Genomic DNA, 17943 nt, shown 5'->3' on the forward strand with positions numbered 1-17943 from the left:
TGGATCTGGGGTGGAATCCTGGCCATGCCACTTCCCAGGGGAACGGGGAAGTTCTCACCCAGGAAATACGGGAGGAAATCGGTCCCGGGAGTATCATGAGCTGGACTGAAAGGAGACAGAGACGTGGGCGTGCCTGGTGAATGTAAATGCAGAGCACTAGGCCCGCTGCGCCCTCCTACGGACTGGCTGGTCCGGTGCCGAGTCTTCTGTGGCAGGTACGGTCTCAGAGGAGAGAAGCCGGGGTCTGAGTGGACGCACTTTCTCAGGCCTTGAAAGCTGGGCGAATGCCTGAGTGCTGCCCTCAGACTGGCTGCAGGGCTTTGCCTACTCACCCTGCAAGGATCAGTCCAGAGACCCACAGGGCAGGGGTGCCCCCTCATGGCCTGGAGAAGGAAAAAGAACTTGTGCCAAAGAGGGAACGCCTGCACCCACTGCCATGTCTGTGGGTCGGCTTAGAGCAGTGGTTCTCAACCTTCCTAATGCGACCCTTTAATACAGTTCCTCATGTTGTGTGACCCCCAACCATAAAATCATTTTCGTTGCTACTTCATAACTAATTTTGCTACTGTTATGAATCGTAATGTAAATATCTGATATGCAGGATGTATTTTCAGGGGTCGCGACCCACAGGTTGAGAACCGCTGGAGAGGAAGGCTGACGCCATGAGAGTGGCGTTTCCGAAGACTCGGGTTTCCTTGGTCAACCCCAAATAGTCCATCCGATGAACTCATCAGTGTTTCCCAAACCAGTCACCCCCCACCTTTGCCTTGTCTGCTAAGTGTCCTAGTGTTTACTTAATTTTCTCTAAATAGACTTGCCCTTTCTTTAGAGGGCCATACATTTCTTTAAAAAGGAAACTGAGACACTACAGTAAATGGAAAATTGTCCTTCCCTGCCATAAATAGAAGGTTCTAGTCCAAGTAAAAATAACCAAACTAGGATTAAAGTTTAATGTAGACCCCGTGGCCAGCTGGAGGCTCTGAGCTCCGGGCCTGGTGTGTTAAAAAGTGAAATTACCACTTTTTAGGACTTGTCAGCACGAGGTCTGTCTCCCTGGCGCTCGGAACTGCCAGAGAAGAATCAGGTCACAAGGGGCTGGGGAACGGAAGGGCCGGCTCTCTCTCCCCTGGGACAGGCTCAGGCTGGGGCGGAGGCAGGAGTCTGGCCCTCAGGCTCTCCCTCTGGTCTCCACAGTGCCCGGAAACGCCCCATCCCCTACTACCGGCCCAGCCCCTCCTCGTCCAGCGGCCTCAGCAGCACCTCCTCCTGGTACAGCCGCGGCAGCAGCCGCTCCGCCAGCCGCAGCCACAGCCGCAGCCGCAGCCACAGCCGCAGCCACAGCCGGACCCGCACGAGCAGCAGCTCCAGTTCCCGCAGCCCCAGCCTGGGCTCCCGCAGCCGCAGCCGCAGCCGCAGCCGCAGCTCCAGCTCAGCAGACAGCGACTCCAGCACGAGGCGCTAAGCGAGGCCCTCTGGGAGCCAGCTGCCTGCGGGCGGGCCCTTGCCTCGGCCAGCCCCCCTCCCTGCCCACCCTGCCTTCTTGGTGACAGACATTGAGGGCTCCTGGACCCTGTCCTTCCTGAGCTCCTGGGAGGAGGAAAAGAGGGGTCAGCCTCTACGTCCAGCTGCTAGGAGCCTCCACCAGCGCCACCCTGGGTTCAACTCAAGCCTGGACCTATGGAGAGACCACCCTCTGTTGGCACACACCCCTCAAGGCTCTGCAAGCAGCAGCGGGGCCATAACTGCAGCGTTTGGGCCTGGCCAGGGGCATGCAGAGATGGCTCCACTGACACCTGCTCCCAGGCTCCAACCGGCTCCTGGCTCAGGGTTACGGATCCCTCATGGGGGTGGGCGTGGGGTGGGGGGCAAGAGAAGAGACCAAGGGCACTTCAGCTGCAGGAGAGGGTCAGGCCTTTCACCCCCAAACTGGCCAGAGCAAAGGCTAGAGGCTGTTGAGTCCTAGAAGAAGAGCCGTGTGTGAGCAGGGATGCGGGCGTTCAGTTGGGAGGAGGGTCCTCTGCCCAGGGATGCAGACACAGAGGAAGGGCCTGCGGCTCCACTGCGCCCGCGGGTCAGAAGGGGCCCGGCAGGTTCTAGCACGAGAGGCCACCCTGGCTCACCCACAATGCCTCTGGGCTGTTCGCAGGGACCGGCAACCTCCCGGGAAAGAACACAGCAGATAGGCAGGAAGCAGGGCCACAGTCCTACCAGCTGGCACCAGCTTAATTCCACGGGACCATCTGCCGAACATTCCCCAGTGCCATGGTCAGCTCCCATCCCCCAGCGCCAGCCCGTCGGGCCTTGCCCTCTGGTTGGCGCCTGCCTGCCCCGTCCTCTCCCCCAGACTGCCACACCCTGGATCCTGCCCAGTGCAGCTGAGTACCCACCTCGGCCTATGCCTCCCCCTTTGCCTCTCAGGAATTTTGCTAGGATGGGGCATAGCAGCTCAAGTTTGGGGGACAGACCCAAATCCGGAGAGCTTGGGGGTCTGGGGTGCTCCGTGCCCAAGGCTGCCCATGGCTTCTGAAGTTCCTTGTCAGTGGAGGAAGCCCCACCCTACTCTGCCCTCCACCCCGCCCCCTGCCCAGGGCCGGACAGTGGGTAAGCTGATCTCTAACACACAAACACCAGCAGCTGCTTCGTGACAGAAGGCAGCGGACGGGGTGAGAGAGGATCCTGAAATAAACTCCGGGCAGCCCCTCGCCAGCCGACCGGCTCTCCGGAGCCTGATGGGCGGGTTCCCGTGTGTGGTGGCCACAGCAGCGGGACAGGACATGGGGAGAGCGAGGGACCGCTCTCAGCTGTGGGGAAGCAGGGACCAGCATCCTTTACCCCTCACACTGCAGAGAAAACATTTGGAAGAAAAACATGTTTTTTCTGAAGTAACAGCCCTCCATCCCCAGTCTTCCCCGTCACAGCAGCCTGAGGGGCCAGAAGCTGCCCTGCGACCCCCCAAGCCCGCACCCTGCGGGCAGCGCAAGGACCTGGCCTCCCAGGACGCCTCTGGCCCAGGCCCGGCCCCCGCCCGCCAAGACCTACGGATGCCAATGCTGTCACCACAGAGGCCGGATGGCAGGTGCCGGGAAGGCATGTACAGAAACTGTAAATAACCCTCTTCCCCACCCGGAACCCCGCTGGACGCCACCCCCTTCACAGAGACTGAGGCTCCCGGAGCCACGGCGACTCCTCAGGAAGAAGCGAGAGGCCCAGGGGACCGCCTGGCCTGGCTGCCAGCAGCCTTTTATTTATTTTACGAATTTATGTTTATTTATTTATTTATTTATGTGATGCGATCTCGCTGCGCCACCATCAGCAGTATTCCCTATTTATTTATTTATATGGAGAGGCTGTGTGTGTATGTGGGGGGGAGGAAGGGTTTTCTAAAGTATTTCTGTGCATCTCATGCCTTTCCCCTAGTGTCTCTCTGGATGGGATTTGAGAGGCGGAGGGGGTGGGGATGTTGGCTTCCGCCCTGAAGGTGAGACCCCTGAGCTCCGAGCCCCAAGGTTCATTCCTCAGCCCCCGCCCCTGCCCACCAGGTCAGTGGCTAAGAAGCTTCTGAGCTGAGCACTGGCTTGACAGTCACAGCTCATGTGGGGGCTGGAGTCTGATGTTAGCAGGAAGGGAACGCCACAGTCGGAGTCGGGCCGCTGAAAGTCCTTCAGGCACTGATGGGGGGCAGGTGGTGCCAGGCATGGTGGCCGCCCAGCCCCCGTCGTGCGGACTCGGGCGGCTGCCTGTGCTTGGGAGGCCCTGGAGGGTGGGCGCCACGGGGTTCACTAGGAGTGGTAGCTGGGGTGGCACTTGGAGCTGACGAGGCGCTCAGATCCTGGAAGAGGCCGGGAACGTGCACACCTCGCCTCACCCTGCCCCGGGGCACCTGCTGGTGGCAGGATCACTGGGCATCCCCGCAGCACCCGGCTGGCTTCCTGTGAGTGACGCCACTTCCGACAGGCGTGGCTCATTCCTCCCGTCCTGAGACCGCTCTGTCCTTTCTGCCGGTGCCAGTCACCCCGGCCGACACCCGCCCCAAGCGGAGGCCTCTTTCTGTGACCTCTTCTCTCTGTCAGGAGAGAGAACAAAGCTGCTTCTGAAACTGGGGAGGGAGTAAAATGAGCAGCTAGGGGTCCCCCCAAGGTCACCTCAGAACCCATCGGCCCAGCCAGCGGGGTCTGTGGCTGGAGACGGCTCCCCTCCCAGTCACCGTGCCAGCCCGGGGCGGTCGCTGGCCTGGCTCAGCGCTGGGTTTGGTGAGATTTTGCCACAGCCTTGGCGTTGCCCTGGCAATGTGACTCACCTGCCTGCGCCCAGGCGTCCCGAGCGAGGGAGCCCGGCCTGGGAACTGGGAACGCTGCCGGAGGCTGCTCGGGGGCCCCTGGGGCTCCTCTCACTGGGTGTGCTGCCCCTGTCCTCACACTCCCCCGCGTCCTGCTGCGCTTCCAGGGGATGGGGCGGATGCTGAAACCTCACAGGCAGAGCGGAGAGGGGAGGGAGACGTGGCTTGAGGCCCAACACCTGAAGCCCTGGCCCCCTGCTGCGGGGTTCACTGAAGGGCCAGTTCCCACGTGGAGAAGTCGGGGAGAGTCTGCGAGTCCATCCCCATGTTCACCGAGGCCGGGCAGTTCTCAAAGGCAGAGCCACTTCCCGAGACACAGAAAAAGGGACGCAGCCTGGGACACGGGAGGGTCTGCATCGAGCGGAGCCTGAGGCCGTGTGGGTGCCCGGGGCTGAGAGGGAAAAGCCCCCTGGTCAGAGCCGCCAGGCTCGGGTCCACCGGGGCGGCTGCATCCTGTGCTGCTCCCCTTCTCTGAAGGAAAGCGGGTCTTTCAGAAGCAGCGGGAAATCAAGGTGTTTGAAGGACACAGGCCCCGAGAGCCCCGTCCCTCATTCACTCGGACCTGTCTTTCCCAGGGGTTTGCTTGAAGAGGCCAGAATTCAGGGTGCGGCCAAGGGTTCGAACGCATTTTCTTCTCCTCAGGTGCCACGTCTGTCGCTGCCTCTGCCACATCCCCCCCCCCCCCTCCTAACCAAAGTAGTGTCCTGGCATGTATCTTGCGTTTCTCTTCAGCTGAATATAAATTTTTTTTAAAAACCTACAGGTTTCCTTCACACTCGTCCCTCCTACATTGGCCACCTGAGTCCCGCGGGGGTGGGGGGATGCTAAGTGTTTCAAGCAAAGCTTCCTGGACCTCTCCCTCCCTCTGCACCAGGGAGCCCAGGCGCCTCGTCTGCTCCCCTCTGTCTGTGGCTGTTGTCTTTTGTTTGCTTGTTTGTTTTTCTTTTTTGAGGGTTTTTTTTTTTTTTTTTTTTTTTTAGTGGTGATTGTTTTGCATTCTAAATACCATGAGGGGATCCCTTATCAGAACTTGGCTTATTTAATAATTTATTTCCTATTTATCGAGTGGTGTTGGGAGGGGAGAGGACAGGAGAGGAGAGGAGAAGGACTGCCCCCGCCCCAGAATGGCTCTTGGAAGTCGGCCCACCTCCCAGCTCCGGGTGCGGCCGCCTGCGTGGGCGCGCGATCACCCAGGTAATGAGCGCGAGGACCGCCGAGCACATTGGAACTGGCAGCAACGCAGGCTTCAGTCATAGAAACTACGCTCCAGCGGAACTGAAACACTGGTCAGCTCCGGGAAAACCTCATGTAGATGGAAATTAATTGAGGAATAAAATGCCTGCACACGAACCGACTTCTATTAAAAAGTCACAACTCCGTGGGAGAAAGAAGCGAGAGACAGAAGACTGTAATCCCTCTCCTCTGGCCAAGAAAAGCTGTGCCTCACCTTCTAGGGAGATGAGCCTGTGTGTGTCTGGATTGAGCGGAGTGGGCCTCGGGTCTCAGTCCTACTGTCTGTAGAACGGGGTGTGGCCTGCGTGTGCTTGGCGGCGTGGAGGGAGGGTTCAGAGCTGTCGGAACCCACGCCCCGCAATCTCTCAGGAGTGCTCTCTGGCCCGGACTGTGCCTGAGGACTTCTGTGCTGTATCGTTTCTCTCCCTGTTCTCGGCTGTTTCCTCCAGTGGCCATGAGCCGAGGACCTAGCAGAATCTACCACATCAGCCCAGCGGGCTCCGCGAACCCCAAGGCCATTTCTCCACGTCAGTGCGGGAACGCCCACCGGGAAAACCCCAATCCAGGGACCCACCACCAGCCCAGCTCAGTCTGAGCAGCCAGCCTCTGCCCGGGACACCCAGGTTGGAGGGGAGCAGCTCTGACGTCCTCCCACATCCTGGGCCCCGGCACCCGGCACCCAGCGGCCACGCCTGCGAGCTTCCTGGTTCTCAGCTAAGCAGAGCCATCCCGGAGCCTGATTTCCAGCCTGAACGAAACACGGGTCTGTCCTAATAAAGGTCCCGCGGCACAGTGTTCGCACCCACAGCCGGCGTCCTCTGTGCGTACTGGGGGGAGGAGGAAGGAGGGAGGGAGGGAGGGAGGGGCAGGGGACCACACTGTCGCCTTGCTCACTTCTCTAGGCTGCAGAACAAGCCCGGAGGCCTCACGTGCCTCAGAGGGCCTTGTCCGGGCCTTTGCAAGGCTGGGTCCATCCTCCCCCATGACCCTAGGAGAGGGTGTGAGGTCCTCCCTCTGACAAAGAGGGAACCAGGGCTCCAAAAACACTTCCCTGCCCCAGGCCAGGAGGCGCTGACAGGACCAGGCCCACAGACCCCGACCCCCTGCTCACCTCTGCTCCTGGCACTGGGCTCGTGCCCCAAGGAACCCGTCTCCTCTGTAGACTGTTTCCTCCACAGCCCGAGGGGCAAGAGGAAGTTCAGTGCAGGGGGCAGCTTTGGGATCCAAAGACCAGACCTAAAGCGCGACCCTGCCGCCACTAGTCGGGGGGCACTGAGCAGGGTGGCCCCCCGGCGACCTGGCTGCTCATCTGTAAATGCGGACAGCGGCACCCCCGCCCCGAGCCTCTGTGAGAACTAAGTGCAATGGTGGCTCAAAAAAAAAAAAAAAAAAAAAAGGCGGCCAGTGTGGCTCAGTGGGGTCGAGGGTCAAGGGCATGGACCTAGGTTGCAGGTTTGATCCCGGGCCTGGTCAGGCGCTTGCAGGAGCCAACTAATGAATCAATCTCTCTCTCTCTCTCTCTCTCTCTCTCTCTCTCTCTCTCTCTCTCCCCCCTCCCTCCCTTCCATTCTCTCCAAAACCAATGGAAAATGTGTCCCGGGGTGAGGACTAACAAATGAATACAGTGGGGCTGGCCTGCACTCAGGGACGGGTGTGAGCATGTCTCTGTCCCCTGAGCGAGACGGCGCCTGCAGGCAGGGCTTGTGCACGTGGCCACAGCCGACCAGGCCCGCGAGGCCCCGTGGAGCCTCCCGAGTGTCCTCAGTGCCTGGCTTCAAAGCTGCTGCCCTGGAGAAGGGGCTGAAACACGGGGCGGGAGGCCGGGAGGGAGTGGACGGGGCTAGCCCGGGGGACCTGGGGCCAATCCCAGGCCAGGCAGAAATCTCGCCCTTTCTCAAGGAAACCTGAGTTTTTAGACAAAAATGTCCCGACTTTTAAAATGTTTGCAACTCATTCCTCCCCCGCAAACACTATGTGGGTCAAAAATATGATACACACAACACAGAAATAATACATGTCATCTCAGGGGCCAGACAGGAGGCGGGGCCTGGGCCGCCCCACCCCCACCGCAGGGCTATGGAGGTGATTTTAACCCCGGAGAACTGCACAGTCTTGTCTACACCGGGGAGGGGTTATCAGCTGGGGGAGAAAGAAAAAACAAACAGGTTCCCACTGTCCCCCCCGCCACTCCCTCCACCCCCAACCCCCACCCTGGGCATCCTGCCCCCGGGAAATCTCTCTTGGGGGTGACTGGGATGGGAACCCCTCCCTGGGGTACATCCAGTGCTAACCTCCACTATCACTCCCCCCTCCCCGCCCCACACACTAATTTACTTCTTCCCACACAGGGGTCCTCTTCCGAAGTTTTCTCAGTAAAGAATAGTAATAACAATAATAACCTTTTATGGATCAGTTAGCACGTTGCCAAGCCTTGTCCTACCTTAACTTATTGTCATAATGACCCCACCTAGTCCCATTTGACAGAGCAGAACGCTGAGGCTCACAGAAGACCCCCGAGCTGGTGGGTATCTGAGCCCAGGTCTGTGGGCTGCAGGCTTTCTGCTCAGCCCTCCCTTCTGGCTCTGGAGAGCCGGCCTCCGTGAGGGTCCCTGACGCCCTTTTCCAGGAAACGTGGCTGCCAGGAGGCTGCCGGTGTCGCCAGCTCCCCTCCCTGAGTCAGCAGGAGGACTCCACCTTTCTATTTCCTGCCCTGGCTCCCAGTTACAGGAATCCGTGTGTGTGTTCCTCCAGCGACTGTCCTGAACAGGTGCCCACCCCCTCCCAGCTCCACGCCCTGGCTGCCAGGGAGAGGGGCCAGCTTTCAGAGAGGCATCTCCTTCACCCAGTCAGGCAGCTGCCCAGGGATGGCCACCCAGGGGCACACACAGCCCTTCACTGGGCGAAGGGATCAGACCAGCAGGCGTGGGAGGAGGATGAGCGAGGCAAGAGCCAAGACTCCCGCCCGCTTGTTTCGAGACCTGAGCAAATGCAGCCCTTTCCGGACCCGGTTCCGCCACCTGTTACCAGGGGTTGGCTAAGGCCAGCGGTCCTCAGCCCCGGCAGACATCAGAGCCCCTGTGACTCTCCAAAGCCGCCGGAGGAACACTGGCTGTGGTGGGAGCCAGACAGGGTTCTGAAGGGGTTCCGGGTCCTGTTAACACGAAGCCGGGATGGAGAACTGCATTCCATGGCACCTGGATGTCACCTGCCTCCAGTCTGCTGTCCTAGCGCTACAAGTCACGGTGACTTACAGCAACAACAGCGCCCTGGAAAAACTGATGTCTGGGCAGATGCTGGGGAAGTGAGGAGAGCGGCCCAGGCCAGGGAAGGGGCTCAGGAAAGAGGAGGGGATAGAGGCATCCCTGGCAGAGGACCACCTTCCACCCGCCTGGGGGCTCTTCAGCCCCCACGCATTCCTCCCCTGGGCTCATCACTATGGTAATTGGAGTGTTTGTTCACTGCCCGCCTCCAAGAGGACCAGCCTTGTCTGCCTGTCCACCTTCCCCGCCCCCAGCCACTGCAGGCCCAGCAGCCTTCACATGGCTGCAGCGGCCTCGGGTCGCCAGCCGGCCTCCCTTTAAGCCCAGGCCTCTCTGAGCTGCCGAGGGCTCACCTGATGGGGGTGCGGTGCCCCCGGAGGGCTGGCCAAGTGGTGACACGTCGCACAGAGGGAGCCGCAGACGCTCTCCTGCTCCTCCCTCGGGGACTGTGTCCATCCTGGGAGTGAGAGAAGGCAGCGAGGCAGGCAGACAGCAGGCAGACGTGAGCCCCTGCTTCCCGTCCAGCACCATGGGCAGCTCTGGGGTTTATGTCCTGAAATTAGAGAATAAAGTGATTTTTTAATTAATGTTTTTATCTTCCAATTACACTTGACATTCAATAACATATTAGCCTCAGGTGTACAGCACGGGGGTTAGGCATTTGTACAGCTTAGGACGTGACCCCCCACTAGCTCCAGTCCCCACCTGGCACCACACACGGTAATTACAGTAACGACTGTCTGCTCCCTACGCTGCGCTCCCCCCCAGGACTGCTCTGTAACTACCAACTGTGCTCAGTCCCCTCACCTTTTCCACCCAGTCCCCAACCCCCTCCCTTCTGGCACCCAGTAGTCTGTTCTCTGTCTATGAGTTTGTTTCTGTTTTGTTTATTCATTTATTTTGTCCTATAGATTCCACATACTAGTATAAGTAAAGTCGTATGGTGTTTGTTTTTCTCTTATTTCACTTAACACATTAGCCTCCAGGTCCGTCAATAGTGTGACAAAGGGTAAGATTTCGTTCTTTTTCATGACCAAGTAATATTCCGTTGTATGTTGGGAACCACTGGTGGTGGTTGTTATTTAAGGCAGTGTCTGAGAGTGAGAACTTGGGAGTTAGAAAGACCCAGGTGCCAGCCTCGCTCTGCTACCTCCTAGCTGTGTGTCTATGTGGCTTAACCTCTCTGAGCTTCAAGTTCCCCATTTTCCAATGAGGATAAGTACCAATCTCACAAGGTTGCCATAGAAATGAGTAGAGCTTTTGCATGCAGAGCACTTAGTCCAGTGCCTGATTGCGTTAATCTCATTACTGACACTAAAAAAATAAAAAATAAATTAGGGGGTTTCTGCTGCCCGGGTAAGCTTATGCCACATTTTTGGGATGGTTCCAAGTCACCTGGGCAAAAGGTCAAAGCACCTGGAACACCAAATTCTCAAGAGAGTCACGCCCAGCTGCCGCCCTCCGTACGTCTCTCCTCCACGCAGAAGAACCCAGAGCCTCCTAAGCAGTGGGCGAGCCCCACGTGTCCCACCCCGACATGTCATCCACGTTCCACCAGACCTGTTCCGGCATCAGTGCACGGGTGGGAGGGCGGCACTGCCGGCGTCCCCACACCCTGAGTCCCGCCCCGCCCCTTCTATCGCTGTGGCCCACCGTGGACCGGGGCTCAGGGCAGTTTCCCGTTTTGTCTTTCTTTTTCGTCCATTGCCAATGGGATTTATCAAATCGTTTCTCAAGGTGTAATGCTGGTCCCTGTCACAACCTACTCCTGACTCTACAACCAAAATAAACAACGCCAACCATATCGAATACATACACACACACACACACACACACACACAGTTTTTTCCCTCCAGTCTCCCTCACCTCCACCGTATTTCTGGATGAAGTGATCTTAACCTAAGGGAATCCATGACCTCCCACTAAGCTTTTATGTATAAAAATATCAGCATTTTGGTGCAGAACAGTACATATTTCTCACCAGTTTCCCAAAGGAACCAACTTGGAATCCTTCACAAAATCTGTCTTGACTCTCAGGTTATGGCAGAGATTGTCGCCTCCCCAGAGCCATTGCCCTTGCATCCCTAGTAATAAAACCCATTTTTAACTGGGTCCATAGCCACCCAGAGTACAGATGGCACTTCCCAGCCTCCCTTGCAGCTAGGTGTGGCCATGTGACAACGCTGGCCAATGAGATATAGGCAGACATTCGGTGTGGTAGCTTTCAGAAACTTCTATAGCTTTTTGTGCCTGTGCTTCTTCCTTCTTCTTCCTTCCTCCCCTCTCGCTGGATGGAACGTGGATGTGATGGCTGGGACGCAAGTGGCTCTCCGGTCCATGAGGTGGCTTTGGGAACGGAGCCCACAGGGACAAAACGGTAAGATGGGAAGGTCTCTGTTCTAGACTTTGTGGAGTAGGAGCCCCATGTCAGTACCAGACAGTCTCTGGGCTTGGACATGAGGGAGAAAAACTTCTCTCTTGTTTCAGCCGCTGTTATTTTGACTCTGCTATTCACAGCTAAAGCTCATCTCATATTCAGGTGAAACAGCCGCAAACAGGATACAGGATGTCTTGAGTGCTCATAGCCCTCCTTGTCCATCTCTATCGTCCTCTCCAGCCGCCCCCCCCCCGCCCCCCCCGCCCCGCTCAAACCACAAGCACCCTCTCAGGCTGAACCCACCCAGGAGCCAGCTGCCAATTCCCAGACCCAAAAGCAACACAAAACAGACTGACAGACAAACTTGTTTCCAAAGCAGTTGCCTAGCGTCATGGTCACCAACTGGTGGAACCAGCTCTGCCCGACCTCAGAGGTGCCTGGGAAAGGGCGTCAAAATGCCACTCGCTCCAGCTCCTGTCCCCCCGTCCCCGGGACTGGCCCTCAGAAGCGGGTGCTGAGAATGCGCTTTTGGAGCCACATCAGGAAGCACGAGGACAGAGGTGGGAGGGCAGCCCCTCAGGACAGTCCAGGCTACGCCCTCGTTCCGGGAGGAGCAGAGGCTGGCTTCCCCCCGGGCCGCTGGCCGGCAGGGCGCTCCACTCTGGCGCCCACGCAGAGGGAAGAGGCAGCCGGGCTCCACGCGCTATGATGTCAAACGCTTTGAACCGGCGGCCACAGGCCTGGCTTCTGCTTCTCACTCACGAGCCACAGCTAGTTACACGGCTCCTCACCACCCCAGGCGCCAGGGAGGTGCTACCTAGCAGGCGCCCAGGCCTGACTGCGCCCCGATGTGCGCCCGGTCCTGTGCCCGGTGTCCCTGCCCTCAGCCCTCATGGCCTGACATTCAGAGGGAGGAGGCAGAAAGCAAACACGACAGAGGGTAGCTTATGACGACATAGGAGAGACTGGGCCTCAGGGCAAGCGGGTGGGGCGCCTCTGAGGGTGTGGAATTCCAGGGGAGTCAGGAGAGACAGCCTGGAGGTGGGGGAGGCCCCGGGCAGCGGTGGCAGCGGAGGGTGTGGGGTCCTCAGACAGGAATGTGTGTGGTTCTGTCTGGGGCAGGAAGGGGGTCCCTGGGCCTCAGAGGGGGAGGGCGGGCGGGCGGCAGCAGGGAACGGGATCAGAAAGGTGGCCAGCACCTCCGTCTCCTCCATAGGCCTGTCGGCACCTGAAGTGGCTTTCGCTGTTGATTTGATGACTTGTTACGGACAGACGTGAGAGCAGCCGCTTGTCTGGCTCCCTCGCTGCCTCCTCGCTGGCGCCTCGCGGGCGCTTTGCGTGTAAGGACGAGTAACTGTGAGTGAACGCGCGCCTCGCCGGGCCGCCCCGGAGCCGGTCAGCGAGATCAGGCTCCGCGCAGCCTTCTCCGCACGAAGCAGGTGGCCAAGGTCCCGCTGCGCCGGGGTTGCCGTGGGGATGCAGAGGTGACGCGCGTGGAGCCGTTAGCAGAGGCTGGCGCCGAGTGGGCCTCAAATCACGGGCTTTGTTTTGGGCGTTGTTCCGAGAATCACACAGCGGCTGGGAGCCCGGGCCCTGCAGCCAGACGACTGGGTCTGTATCTGCTCTGCCGCTCAGAAGCTGTGTGACCCTGACCCCTCACTTAACCTCTCTGTGCCTCAGTATTATCGTCCTCGAGTGGAGAGAATAAACGACAGTGGGGCCTTGACTTACGAGTGTCCCGACTAACGAGTTCTTCGAGATACGAGCCGTCTCTCGGCCGATTTTTTGCTTTGAGTTGCGAGCTAAAATTCGGGTTACGAGCCAGCTTCAGATACCCCACCGCTAGTTGGCGCAGCGAACGTCACAGTGAACGCCACAACATCAGCCCAGCATCACGTGTCTCACTCGTTCACTTTAATGGTTTGACATACGAGAAATTTGAGTTACGAGCTCCATCACGGAATGAATTAAACTCGTAAGTCAAGGCCCCACTGTATCTTAAAGCAACTTGGGTGAGGAATACATACGTTGACATCTATAAACACAACTGGTGCAAAGCACTAATGCTTGCTACTCTTACTGTTATGATTATTATTATAATTTTCTGGAGAGGTGGTCAGAGGAGCTGATCCCCTGGACAGAGCTTTGGAGGCAATAACAGGAGGCTGCTCAGGCTCAGTCAATAGTGTTACCTTCATAGGACTGTGAGGCACAGGCTTGCTGAGGGCGGGACCGTGCGATTGTTATTTGATTTATTAGCCATTTGGTTTTGTATGGGTGTGCGGCAGAAGCAGAGCACGGGGCCCCACGCTCAGACACAGCTGGGTTCAGAACCCACAAGCTGGTGGCCTTGAACAAGTCACATCATGCCTCGAGCCTCAGTTTCCTCATCTGTAAAATGGGATGATGATAATAGGAACCTCTGTGGGGGAGGGGGACTGATGTGAAGATTAAATAAAAACATGCTTGGAAAGCACTTCGCTTGGGGTCCGGCACCTTCTAGGCACTTGCTCTGGAGATGCTAGTAAATAACCAAGAGCTGTCACTGTGTGGGGGGTCTCTCATGTGTGTGCACAGGGTTGCTAACACTTCTTACTCAGCCAAGATACACTGAGCTCCGCAAGGCACCAGGCACCCTTCCAGGCCTGGGGGCTGGAGCTGCTGCGAACAGGACACCCAGTAATTCTGCCCTCGGGAGCCAAGGTCTTCTGTGGGGCCCAGGGAAGGAGAGAAGACAGGAGCCTGTGGGCCCTGATGGCCGAGACCTGCTGGCTCTGGGGACTCGTCTTCCTGGGCCTAGAGCCCAGTGGGGGCGGGGTTGTCCCCACACCCGGAAGAGAGTTCCAAACCCTTGGAATTGCAGCTAAAACATGAGGCAGAAACGTCCTGCAGAAACCCTTGCCTTTCAGGGAGTCACAGAGGCCTTCCAGCCCCTCCCACCATGGCTGCCCCAAAGGTGCAGGCCGAGGAGCTGGGGAGGGAGGGAGGGCATGGGGTTTCTTTCTGCGTGAAAAGCAAAGGCACAGAGTCAGGTGAGGACAAGCCTGGGTCTGTCTGTCTGCCTGGCACCACCTGTGCGGCCGCGGGCTTCTCCCCGAGCTCCTGCAGCCGCAGGCTTCTCCCCGGGCCCCTACGACTGCGGGCGTCTCCCTGGGCCCCTGCAGGCTTCTCCCCGGGCCCCTACGACTGCGGGCATCTCCTCGGGCCCCTGCAGGCTTCTCCCCCGGCCCCTGCAGGCTTCTCCCCGGGCCCATGTCCAGGATGCTGGTGATGCCACCCTCGCCCTGGCTGGTCTGTTTGAGGGTTCACTGTGGTCCTTCCGTGTTGTGGATGAAAGGGGCCACATGCTGACCTGACAAGCTCAGGGAGGCCTGCATGGCAGTCTTGCAAACTCAGAGACCTAAAGTCACCACAAAGGATGGTCTGACATTAAACTTTAACTAAAAGCAGTTATGGTGGGCAGTTACTACGTCCTAGGCCAGTATCTTTACTGACAAGGTCAACCTTTACCTTAACTGAGCCTATCTGTCTTTTTGCATCTATGATAACATACCCTTGAAATGTCTGGGTAACTTGTAATTTCCCTTCTTCTGGGGCACAACAAAATGTGCTGGGTGCCAGGACAGATACCACAAATTCCTTCATTATCATGTTAATTAATCCTGCACCCACCTAAGTACGTGTCCATCATTTTACTTTTTTAAAAAAATATATTTTATTGATTTTTTACAGAGAGGAAGGGAAGGGATAGAGAGTTAGAAACATCGATGAGAGAGAAACATTGATCAGCTGCCTCCTGCACACTCCTCACCGGGGATGTGCCCGCAACCAAGGTACATGCCCCTGACCGGAATCGAACCTGGGACCCTTGAGTCTGCAGGCCGACACTCTATCCACTGAGCCAAACCAGTCAGGGGCCATCATTTTACGTTTTATCCAATCCCAGGGGTTTCCCTGCTTTGCTTTATCCCTCCTCCTTAATCTGTCACCAATGAATTTCATGTAACCCACCTACATCCCTCCTTTGATTGCAAATGTATAAATACAGATGTAACCCCGCCGTTCTCCGGAGCACTATCTCAATTCGTTGAGGTTCTGCTTCCCGGCAATTGTCGACAGTTTGGCTCAAATAAACTCACAAAAATTCTTTACAGGTTTCAATGGTTTTTTTATGTTAACAGTGTGGAAGCTCCAAGAAGATGGCAGCCTAAAGCACCCCGTCCCTGGGCCTGGGGCCTAGCACCCCCACACCCTCCAAGGGCCTCCTCCCAGGAGAACCAGCCTGGACGCTCCCTCCTCCCTGGCCCCCCCGGGCCTGGCCCTGTGTTCTCACCCAGGCAGCTTGCTGTCATTCTCCTCGGGGCCAGCTGACTCCTCCCGAGGTGGCTGGGTCAGCAGGACAAGCAGCTGCCTCCCTGCTTAGCTCCCCAAGCAGAAGGCTGGCCTGACCCCCAAATGCAGCAAGTGTCCAGTGGGGGGTGGGACAGCAGGCCCGTGGGAGGGTAGCAGAGTCCATTCTGGCTGCTTCCGTGGCTCCCAAGTCCCACTGGCTCAGGCTCCAACCCTCAGCCCGCTCTGTGGCCCAGGGTAGGTGGCTTTACCTCTCTGAGCCATGAGAATTCAATGCAGTCACAAGTAAAAGAGCTGAACCCAGGGCCTGGTCCACAGTCCATGCTCAGTAAGTGGAAGTGGTGACCATGATTATAAGAGGCGCAGAGAAGAGGGCTCAGGAGCAACACTGCCCAGGTTCGAATCCCAGCTCTGCCACTTAACAGAGACTGTATATATGGGCAAGTCACGTCATCTCGCTGTACCTCCGTTTCCCCATCTGTAAAATAGGGTAATGACAGTCCCTTCCTTGTAGGGCCATAGGAAGATTAGATGAATATACGTAAATTGAAAGTGCTTAGAATAGAACCTGCCACATGGAAAGTGCCAGATAAATGCCAATGATGCCTACATCTGCTTGCTGGCTGCACGCCCTCTCCTCCCGCCCCAGGGCCTCGATGATGCAGGCACTCTCCAATGAGAAGGTGGATGAGGCCCCGAGGCTGTCCCCACCTCCTCCCAGGCTCTGTGGGCCGCCGTGGGAGGGCAGCCTGCAGAGGAAGGAGAGGAGGGGCTTCGAAATAAGTCCACCTGCAGACTCGCCCACAGACACACACAGCCCGACAGACACACCACCCACTCAAACCCACAGCAAACCACGGGACCCAGCCGCTCCCCCCTCCCTACCCACCCGGAGCCCTCACCCGGCCCCGGCCCAGGCCCAGGCCCCAGGCCAGGCAGCACCCTCTGGGCCATGCAGTCACCCTCCATCCTGGCTCCACACCAGCCGCCTGGCCCTGCAGTAATTACAGAGAGCGCCCAGCCTCAGGCCCGGCTGTGACGTAGCCCGAAGCTTCCAGCTGGATGATCTCACCCCGCACAAGCGGGATCCGGCGCTGGGATGTGGTGCAGGGGCCAGGCCGGGGGCTCAGCCTCCCTCTGGATAGAGGGCGAGGTGGGTGGGGTCTGGTCACTCCGCTCAGCAGGCATCAGAGATTCAGGAACAACCCAGACGCCCTCCCGGGCCCTGCCGCCCCCTAGCTGTGTGCAGGGGCCGAACCCTGCGCCCGATTCCTCGCCTGGCAAGTGGGTGCTGGTGACACCCCTGCTGTGGTGAGGTGCAGGTGCTCGCCGCGCGGGGGGCAGGCAGGCGGTGAGGGATGGTGAGTGCTGGTACCCTCCATGTTCTTATTTTTAGCAACTGCCTCATGCGGGCACCGCTTCACATCACAAGGATTTCTCAGCCAGTGACTCACTGAATTCCTTCGCACCCCCACCCCACCCACGGGCCAGGGGCCAGGCGGCCGAGCCCCAGAAGCTCACAGATGGCCCACCTGCTGGGGGCAGATCAAAGACAGGGGCCCTCCCATCCAAGGGGGGTTTGTAGTCATTCTCCAAGCCCACAGGGGTGGGGGTGGGCGGGAGGCAGGGAATTGGGGGGCAGGTCCTCCTCCGGCAGCTTCCCTTTGCCCAGCACAGAGAACTCGGCCGCCCAGCGAGGGAGGTGATGTGCCAGCTTCATCCTCCAACCGTCCTCTGACCTGGGGGACCAGCGAACCCCCTTTCTGAGGAGGAAGCTGCCGGAGGAGGATGTGGGGACAGCGGTGGCCTCCACGTTGTTACGATGATGTTAATAGTGAAACTTCTCAACAGGTGCGACTCCCAGGCAGGGGGTCAGGTCTGACATGTGAAGCGCAGAGAGGACCTGTTCTCCTATACCCCGCCCTGCCCGCCGCCCCCGGGGGCTTGGAGAGTGACTACAAACCCCCTCAGGACACACCCGCGAGCAGGCGCCTCTGAGGTCCACTTTACAGGTGGGAAGGGGCAGTTCAGGGCTTGGGGGTAAGGTGAGAGCTGGGCCGGCGCTGGGGGCGAGCTCTGAGCGCCTGTAGGCGGCTGCAACCCTGGGCCATCTGCCTTCCCATCCATGGCTCCCCGGTCCCTGGTCCCCTTCTGCGGTCCCGGGGGCAGCAGGATCAGCAGGCGCGAGGCGGGGGTGGGGGGGTATGAGAGGGTGAAGCGGGGGTAGTATTTGCAGGGGGTGACCTGAGCCTTCAGCCAGCAGAGGGTTATTAATAGCCGCGCCTAAGTGCTGGCTCAGAGGGCGGCTCCGGGGGAGGGCGGGGAGGGCGGCGGGCGGGGCCGGGGCTGAGAGCCATCCGGTAGGCGGCTGCAGGGGCCCTCCCCGC

General features: G+C 58.6%; 1 protein-coding gene across 1 annotated transcript in view; it reads left to right on the plus strand.

Moving 5' to 3' along the window:
• The window catches only part of SRRM4 (serine/arginine repetitive matrix 4), a 120029-nt gene extending 118567 nt beyond the window's left edge, over nt 1-1462 (plus strand). The window contains exon 13 of the mRNA XM_036354022.1: nt 1195-1462. Coding sequence (XP_036209915.1) covers nt 1195-1462 — 268 coding nt within the window. The remainder of the gene's footprint in view (nt 1-1194) is intronic.
• Nucleotides 1463-17943: the final 16481 nt, after the last annotated feature.

Source organism: Myotis myotis, unplaced genomic scaffold, assembly GCF_014108235.1.
Source record: "Myotis myotis isolate mMyoMyo1 unplaced genomic scaffold, mMyoMyo1.p scaffold_m19_p_20, whole genome shotgun sequence".
Lineage (NCBI taxonomy): Eukaryota > Metazoa > Chordata > Mammalia > Chiroptera > Vespertilionidae > Myotis > Myotis myotis.